General features: G+C 40.6%; 1 protein-coding gene across 5 annotated transcripts in view; it reads left to right on the top strand.

Annotated features, from left to right (window-relative positions):
- SLC13A3 (solute carrier family 13 member 3) overlaps positions 1–10009 on the top strand; it is an 84784-nt gene continuing 74775 nt past the window's right edge. For 4 of the 5 annotated variants that reach the window (XM_082857746.1, XM_082857744.1, XM_082857743.1 and 1 more), the window contains exon 1: positions 9849–9986. In XM_082857746.1, coding sequence (XP_082713872.1) covers positions 9876–9986 — 111 coding nt within the window. In that variant the 5' untranslated portion in view covers positions 9849–9875. Of the gene's footprint in view, positions 91–9848; positions 9987–10009 lie in introns of those variants that run through there. The other variant, XM_082857745.1, reaches the window with a different exon arrangement.

Genomic DNA, 10009 nt, shown 5'->3' with positions numbered 1-10009 from the left:
ACTGAGGCCCAATGGGTTGCATAACAAGCAAGTGGTACAGCCAGAATTTGAGTGTTGCTTCATCCAGTGCGGTGTGACTGGCTCAATAAGGTAATGAAAATGGATTATTATAAGGATTAAGTAAATTAATACATGTAAAGTGCTGCAAACAGTGCCTCACACATAGTTAAGTGCAGTATATGTGCTTGCTATTATTAATGCTATCATTATTATTATTGCTACATTTGAGTCACCAGATTGAAACCTCTGCTCTAATAGAAGATATTTGTACTCTGAATCTCTCAGCTGGTTCCAGAAACAGGGAGCCAGTCCAGGGGCGCTGGGTGCGATATACCCTGGTCCCAGTTGCCTCCGGGCTTTGGGGAATGGACTTGCGTTTCTATGATGTCAGCTGGTCCAAATCCCCAGGACTCGTTTTTCCGGTTTGGAGCACCCCATCCTCCCACACCCAGGCCTCACATGTCCAAAGTGCTCTCTGCAGGGCCTCGCTGACCATCCCAGGCTGTCTGACACTAACCTGGCTAGAACCTTTGATGAAACCGACTATTGGGCTGGCTCAAGGTCAGGTCTCCAACTTGAAAGGACATGGGAGGGGGTTTCATCACAGCCTGCAAAGGGTCCATTGGGAAATAACTTGCCCTAGGGGTTTACGGGAATCATGGCAGCATGACCTGGATAGGAAGCGAGCACTGCACCTCTTCCAGGGCCTTTCTCTTGCCATCTCTTGGTTTCCCAAATTTCAGATCTTTGCATCCAGTTTTTGGAATTTTGCCATAACCATGCACTTCCCATACTAAGAGTTACTTAGTGTTTTTCTTTGAGTTGCTTCACATGGTAAACTTCAATAGATTTAACTTAAAAGGAGGATTGTTTTGGGCTTCCCTGGTGGCGCAGTGGTTGGGAGTCCGCCTGCCAATGCGGGGGATGTGGGTTCGTGCCCTGGTCTGGGAGGGTCCCGCGTGCCGCGGAGCGGCTGGGCCCGTGAGCCATGGCCGCTGGGCCTGCGCATCCGGAGCCTGTGCTCCGCGGCGGGAGAGGCCACAGCAGTGAGAGGCCCGCGTACCGCAAAAAAAAAAAAAAAAAAAGGAGGATTGTTTTAAAATCATGGGCTTTAGTTTAAAAGAAAGAAAGAAAGAAAGAAATCACTTGTCCTAAGTCAAAAGTAATTAGAAGAATGAATAAAATAAAAAGAAACCAGTGCTGTCCAGTCGCAGCAAGATGTCGAAGTCTCTGGCCTTGAAATCTTCTTTGGCTGTTACAAAGAGAGTTACCAAGTGATGAGATGTTAAAGGGGCACTAACACCCAGCCGAGACCCTCTCCGTGGTGTAATGAAGAGTTAAAGAAAATTGACACAGGGAATAACTTTCACTCTGTGGGATTAAATGTTATTTAAATACCGTCTAGTACAACATAAAATGATCTGTGTTTCCTTACGGGTCTGCCTCTCAGGTGTTGAGAAACATTCCACCATCTAATTCGGGCTCAATGACAGCTCCTTTCTGTCCCTCCCTCAGAGATCTGAAGACATGTCCACAGAAAAACCTGCACACAAATGTTCATAGCAGCGTTACCATAATAGCCCCAAAGTGGAAACAACTCAAATATCCATCAAGTGACACATGGATAAATAAAATGTGGTATATTTATACAATGGAACATTATTTGGCCATAAAAATGAGAGAAGTACTTACACATGCTACAGCGTGGGTGAACCTTGAACAAAATCATGCTAAGTGAAAGAAGCCAGACACAAAGGACCACGTATTGTATGATTCCATTTATACAAAATGTCCAGAATAGGCAAATCTAGAGAGACAGAAAGTAGATCAGTGGTTATCTAGGGCTTTGGAGGTTGGGGGGAGATTGGGCATTGGTTGAGACTGTTAATGGGTGTGGGGTTTCTTTCTAGGATGATGAAAGATTTCTATAATCGATTATAGTAATGGCTGCACAACTTTGTGAGTATACTAAAAACTCTGGACCTCTTGGCTTTAAATGGATGAATTGTATGCTATGTCAGTTATATCTAAGTAAATCTGTTACTAACATAATGAAAGCAGCATCTGTCACTCTGCTTAAATCCCTGCAGTGGCTGCCCTTGTCATTCAGGGTAGAATGCAGAATCCTTACTCAGCCTTTCAAGATCCTGTGTCTTCTAGTCGCTGGCTGCCCTTCTGATCACACCTCTGTACCCAGTTCCTTGATGACTCTAAGCCAGGTCTTGCTTGCTCTTGCCTCAGAGCCATTGCACTTGGCTTTTCCTTCCTCTTGGAATGCTTCCTTCACATATTCAGAGGGTCCACTCGCCCACTTTCCTTGGGTCTCTGCTTAGCTTAAGGCCCTTAGTCACCTAGTCATCCAGGGCTTCCCTGACCACCTTATCTGAAATGGTGCCCCCGCCCCCCATCTCCCTCCACAAGCCATCTCCCTCTCCTGCCTCATTTTCCTCCGTAGCACTTGTCATCTTCTCATCTTTATGCCATAATACATTTTACTCATTTGTTTATCATTTGTCTCCTCCAGCTCCATCCCCCGCCAACTAAATGAAAGTTCCAGGTAGGCAGAGATTTTAAATTTTTGATCTTATTCATGATTGTATTCATAGCCTGGTATATAGTTGCTATGCAGTCAATATTTATTGAATAAAAGGAATAATGAAAGGTATGTATGATTAGCCCCAAGTTTACTGGTGAGGAAAACCAAGTCTGGTGTTTAAATATTCATTTAGTAAACATTGACAGAGCACCTACCACAGACCACGCCCAGGCCCTGGAGATATTAAGTGGCAAAATTTTGGTAGAACTCAGGAGGGCCATGAGAACCGGATTGAAGTCTCTAGATATGAAGTTGTAGAAGGCAACTCAGATTTTGCATCAGGGAAATGATTCCACCAGAATCTGACAAAAGATGGATTAGCTTTTAGGGGTGTGGGGAGTTAGAAAGTAGTGGAGTTGTTCCAAAAGTGGCTCTCAACCCCAGCTGCACATTAGAATCTGCTGGGGGCTCTTAAAAATCCTGATGTTCAGACCACATCCCAGACAATTAAATCAGACTCTCTAAGGGCAGTGCCTGGGCGTCAGCATTTTTAAAGCTTCCCAGGTGATTCCAAGTGCAGCCAGGGTTGAGAACCACTGTGTTAGATGGTTAGAGGAGTGTTGATGACCCTTGTTATCTGATGGTACTGAGTATTAGGAAACAGCTTCTTGAGTGCATACGCTCAAATTGTTGACAACTCTCAAATATTTGAGGGGATAAGGTGTTATTTTACTTTAATGTTCACCGTAAAAGTCATATTTCTCGTATCTAATAAACACATCTAATGAAACATATCTAATAAAACATATACTCTGAGTCATTACTATGTCGTGGTTAGGCATGGGGACTCTGGAGCTAGACTACTGGGATTTGAATCCTCCTTAATAGCTGTGTGTCCTTGGATAAGCTACTCAAGCTCTCTGTACCTCAGTTTCCTCCTCTGCAAAATGGGAATATATTAGCATCTACTGCATAAGGTCATTTTTGTGTTCAGTGAGTTAAATCATATAAAGCTCTTAGAACAGGGCCTGGCACAGAGTAAGTACTCAGTGAATGTTGGCTGTTATTATTCATTAATAAGTAAGGTATGAAGACAACATTCCTTGAGCATTTGACATAGATCACTAATTTGATTAAATTCTCTTGAACAGTATAAACTGCAATTATACATTTTAGTAAATCTGATTCTTTTGAATGGTTCAAGCATATTAAACAGTAGACCAGGGACTTCCTTGGTGGTACAGGGGAATGCAGGGGACGTGTGTTCGATCCCTGGTAGGGGAACTAAGATCCCACGTGCCGCGGGGCAACTAAGCCCGCGTGCCACAACTATTGAGCTCATGTGCCTCAACTATTGAGCTCACATGCCTCAATGAGAGAGCCCGAGTGCCGCAAACTACAGAGCTCATGCGCCCTGGAGCCCGCACGCCACAACTAGAGAGAGAAAACCTGCATGCCACAACTAGAGAGAAGTCCGCGCGCTGCAACTAGAGAGAAGCCTGAGCAGACCGTGAGCCATGACACAAAGATCCCGCGTGCCTCAACAAAGATCCCGTGTGCTGCGACTAAGACCCAACACAGCCAAAAAAAAAATAAGGAAAATAAATAAATTAAATAAATAAATATATATATATAAAAACTAGTAGACCAAGTATATACAGATTCATTGTGGATGAAACTCATGCATACTCTTACGCCAAGACAGGTTACAAAAGTGCTGACCCCATGGAATTTAGTTTATTTCTTATTCATATTTTTAGAAAATCATAGTTTTAAAAAATTTATAGATAGAACTATAGAAATTACATAATCTGAACACCAGAGAGAAAATAGACTGAAAAAATGAACAGAGCCTCAAGAATCTGTGGGATTATAACAAATGGTCTAACATTTGTGTCATTGGAGTTCTGAGAAGAGAGGAAAAAGAGGAAGGAGCATAAAAGTATTCAAAGAAATAATGGCTGAAAACTTCTCAAATTTGGCAAAAGAATAAACGTACAGACTCAAGAGGCTGAGTTAACTCCAAACAAGATAACTAAAAGAAACTACACCAAGGCATATAGTCAAACTTCTGAAAACTAAAGACAAAGAAAAACACCTTGCAAGCAGTGAGAGAGAAATGACATCTTACCTCTAGAGGAAAAGCAATTCAAATGACAGTGAATTTCTCACCAAAATTCATGAAGTCCAGAAAAAAGTGGCATAACGTTTGTCAAGTGCTGAAAGAAGAAACTGTCAACTCAGAATCCTATATCCAGTGAAAATATCCTTTAGGAACAAAGGGGAAGTCAAGACCTTCTCAGATGAAGAAAACCTAAGAGAGTTTGTTGCCATTGGACCTACTCTAAAAGAATGACTAAAGGAAGTTTTCTAAACCAAAAGGAAATGATAAAGGAATATTTGAATATCAGGAAGGAAGAAAGAACACAGCAAGCAAAAATATAGGTAACTGCAATAAACTGTTTTCCTCTTGGGTTTTCTAAATTATGTTTAATGGTTGAGGCCAAAATTATGACATTGTCTGATGTGGTTCTAAATGTATGAGGAGGAAATACAAGATAATAATACTATAACAGGTAAAGTAAAGGGACATAAAGGGAGATAAGGTATCTATACTTTACTGAAATTGGTACCAGTAGACTGTGCTGAGTTATGTACATACAATGTAGTAACTAGAATAAGCACTAAAAAAATCCATACTAATAAATGCACTCAAAATCACTATGTAAAAATCAAAATGGAATTCTAAAAAATGTTCAAGTAATCCACAGGAAGGCAGGAAAAAGAAAACAGAGAAATAAGAGAGATAGAGAATAGACAGAGAACATATAGAAAACAGAATGGCAGATTTAAGCCCTAATATATCAACAATTATGTTAAATGTAAATGGTCTAAAAACACTAATTAAAAGACAGAGCCTAGCAGAGTGGAGTTTTTAAAAGCATGACCCAACTGTATGCTGTCTGTAAGAAACTCACGTCAAATATAGGGCTTCCCTGGTGGCGCAGTGGTTGAGGTCTGCCTGCTGATGCAGGGGACACAGGTTCGTGCCCTGGTCAGGGAAGATCCCACATGCCGCGGAGCGGCTGGGCCCGTGAGCCATGGCCGCTGAGCCTGTGCGTCCAGAGCCTGTGCTGTGCAACGGGAGAGGCCACAACAGTGAGAGGCCCGCGTACCGCAAAAAAAAAAAAATGATATATGCATATTGAAAGTAAAAGGATAAAAAAATATATATGGCAAATGGTAGTCAAAAGAAATCGTAAGTGTCTATATTAATATCAAAGAAGGTAGACTTCAGAACAAAGAAAGTTCCCAGAGACATAGAGGGACATTATATAATAATGAAGGAGTCAATACACTAAAAAATTTAGCAATCTTAAATGTGTATATGCCAAGCAACAGAGCTACAAAATATGTGAAGCAAAAACTGATAGAACTGAAAAGAGAAATAGACAAATCTACATTTATAGAGACTTCAACACCCTTGACTCAATAATTGATAGAATAAGTAAATAGAGAATCAGCAAGGCTATAGAAGAACTTGACAATACCATCAAACAACAGAATCTAGTTGACGTTTATAGAACAGTCCCCCCAGCAACAGCAAAATACACATTCTTTCAAGTGACTATAGAACATATAGAAAGATAGTTATGCTGGACCGTAATACAAACCTCAAGAAAGTTAAAAGAATTGAAATTATACAAGGTTATGGTTCTTTGACCATAGTGGAATCAAATTAAAAATCAATAACAGAAAGATCATAGGAAAATCTCCAAACACTTAGAAACTAAACACCTCACTTCTAAATAGTCCACGGGTCAAAGAAGACATCTCAAGGGGAAATAAAAAATACATTGAACTGAATGATAATTAAAATACACCACATAAGATTTGTGAGACACAGCTAAACCAGTGCAGAGAGGGGGAATTTTTATCATTAAATGTATACATTTGAAAAGGTGAAAAAGATCTCAAATCAATAATCTAAGCTCCCACTTCAATGTCCTAGAAAAAGAAGAGTAGAAAAAAAGAAAAAAGAAAGAGAAGCATGGAAAAAAGAAAGATAGGCCTAGAAATCAATGAAATTGAAAACAACCTCCAAGCATTGGTTCTTTGAAAAGAGGATTAAATTTAAAAATCTCTAGTAAGACTGACAAAAAGAGAGAGAAAAGATGCAACTTACCAAATGAATGAATCAGGAATGGATGAATGAATCAAGGATATCACTATAGAACCTGCAGACATCAAAAGGGAGTACTAGAAACTCTACAAGCAAACATTTAACAATTTAGATGAAACAGACCAACTCCTCAGAAAATAAAAACTACCACAATGTACTCAATATGAAGTAGATAATTCAAATAGCCCTATAACTATTAAGAAAACTAAATATAAAATTTTGCAAAAAATCTATAGGCCTAGATGGTTTCACTGGGAAATAATACCAAACACTTAAACAAGAATTAACACCAATTCCATGCAGTCTCTTCTAGAAAATAGAAGAGAAGGGAACAATTCCCAATTCATTTATGAGGCTGGTATTATCCAGATACCAAAACCAGACAAAGGCAATAAAAAAAGAAAAACTACAGACAATATCCCTCATGATTATAGATGTAAAAATCTTTAATAAAATATTAGCAAATAGAATTCAACGAAATATAAAGATAATTATACATCATGATCAAGTGGCATATTCCCCAGGGATACAAAGCTGGTTCACTACTTGAATACCAATCACTGTAATCCATCATATTAATAGGCTAAAGAAGAAAAATAATTTGATCATATTAATTGATGCCCCCTCCCAAAGCATTTGATAAAATTCAACACTCATCCATGATAAGAACTCTCAGAAAAATAAAAATAGATGGGAACTTTCTCAACTTGAAAAGGAGCATTTACAAAACATCTACAGCTAACATTATAGTTAATAGTGAAAGATTGAATGCTTTCTCCCTGAGATTGTGAATCATGTAAGAATGTCCTTTCTCAAACTCTTATTCAACCATAGTGCTTGAAGTTCTTAGCCAGTGCAGTAAGGCAAGAAAAGTAAATACAAGACATACAGATCTGAAAGGAAGAAATAAACCAGTTCTTATTTGTAGATGACATGATTGTCTATATAGAAGTCTGAAGGATTTGAGAAAAAAAAAAAAAACCTCCTAGAACTAATTAATGAATTGAGAAAGATTTTAGGATATAAGATAAACATACAAAATTCAATTTTATTTCTGTATACTAGCAGTGAATATATGGATCCTGAAAAAAATAGAATACCGTTTACATTGCTCAAAAATGCAGTACTTATGTGCAAATCTAACAAAACATGTATAGGACTTTTAGGCTGAAAATTATAAAATGCTGATCAAAGAAATCAAAGAAGATCTAAATAAATGGAGAGACATACCACGTTATTGGATTAGAAGAGCCAACAGAGTAAAGATGTCAATTATCTCCAAATCGATATGCAAGTTTAATTTTTGTAGATATAGATAATATTCTAAGAATTTACATAGAAATGCAATGAAACCAGAATATCTGAATCAATTCTGAAAAAGAAGGATAAAGTGGGAGGAATCACTGTCCCTATTTTCAGGACTTATTATACAGTTACAGTCATTAAGACAGTGTGGTATTGGTAGAGGGATAGACAATTAGATCAATGGAACAGAATAGGGAAACCAGAAACAGATCCACCAAATATGCCCAATTGATTTTTGACAGAAGTGCAAAAGCAATTCAATGGAATAAAGATAACTTCTTAAACAAGTGAAGCTGCAGCAATTGGTAGGCAAATTGATAGGCAAAAAAAAAAAAAAAAAAAAAAAAAGAACCTCAATCTAAGCCTCATACCTGATATAAAAATTAACTCATGGACTTAAATATAAACATAAAACTATAAACTATCAAACTTCTAGAAAAAAATGTGAGAAAAATCTTCAGGATCTAGGGCTGTGCAAAGAGTTTGACACCAAAAGCGTGATCCAAAAAAGGGAAATTTTGATAAATTTGACTCCACCAAAATTACAAATGTTTGCTCTTTGAAAAATCTGTTAAGAGGATGAAAAGCCAAGCTATAGACTGGGAGAAAATTTTTGCAGACAACGTATTTGTCAAAGGACTGGTATCTAGACTGTATAAAGTACTCTCAAAACTCAACAGCAGAAAAAACGGTCCACTGAGAAAATGGGCAAACAACAGGAGGAAATAATTTCCCCCAAAGAGGATATACAGTTGGCAAAGAAGCACGTGAAAAGATGTTAAACATCATTAGCCGTTAAGAAAATACAGATTAAAACCACAGTGAGGGCTTCCCTGGTGGCACAGTGGTTGGGAGTCCACCTGCGGATGCAGGGGACGTGGGTTCATGCCCCAGTCCGGGAGGATCCTGCATGCCGCGGAGCGGTTGGGCCCGTGGGTCATGGCCGCTGGGCCTGCGCGTCCAGAGCCTGTGCTCCGCAGCGGGAGAGGCCACAACAGTGAGAGGCCCGAGCACCGCAAAAAAACCAAAACCAAAAACAAAAAACCACAGTGAGATACCTCTACACCCCTATCAGAATGGCTAAAATAAAAAATACCACCCCAGTGCTGGCAAGGACGGGGGAAACTGGCTCACTCATACGTGGCTAACAGAAATGTAAAACAGTGCTAACACTCTGGAAAATTGCATGGCGGTTTCTTCAAAAACCAAGGGTGCAACTACCATACAATCCAGGATTGTACTCCTGTGCATTTATCCAAGAGGAACAAAAAGACTCCTCCGGGCTCCAACCCACAGATGACTGACCCACCGTGGGAGAAAATAAGAAAAACGATCTCAACAGCAATAGCTGCTAACAGACCTCTTGTCTAGCAGAGACCATCACTGGCATCGCCCCCACTGTGTGGTTGAGAAAACTGAGGCTCAGAGGCAGTTGTCAAGGCCATGCAGCTAGTATGTGGCAGAGCCAGTACCTGAACCCACTTATTACTAGTAAGTGATTTAATCTTCCAGTTGTTATGGCCCTTTTCACGGGAGAGTAAGGAAGGGTTCAGCCAGTTGCCCCCGGCCACATAGCTGGAAAGTCAGGAGGTTTAAACCGGAGGTTACTCTGCCTTCTGGGCTGGAGTCCTGTTCCTTAGTTCTAGGGTCGAACTTTTCCTAACTTTCCCGGGTCTCTTTCGCCCAGTCCCAGGGGAGCAGGCACCACCCTTTTCCTCCGGGAGGCGCAGGGAGAGGGCGGGCCCCCAAGCGCAGTCCCCTCCCCAAACCCTCCCCCAGGCTATAAGCCGGAGCCGGGGGGCCAGGCGCGGGCAGTCCCGGACTGGCCCGCTCCGCGGGGCGATCGCGCAGATGGCGGCGCTGGCGACAGTGGCTAAGAAGGTGTGGAGCGCGCGGCGGCTGCTGGTGCTGCTGTTCACGCCGCTCGTGCTGCTGCCGGTGGTCTTCGCCCTCCCGCCCAAGGTAACGCCTCCTTTGCCTGTGGG

The sequence above is a fragment of the Leucopleurus acutus genome (genome assembly GCF_964270905.1).
Source record: "Leucopleurus acutus genome assembly, chromosome: 16".
NCBI classification, from domain to species: domain Eukaryota; kingdom Metazoa; phylum Chordata; class Mammalia; order Artiodactyla; family Delphinidae; genus Leucopleurus; species Leucopleurus acutus.
This window is presented reverse-complemented; position numbering and strand designations above follow the sequence as displayed.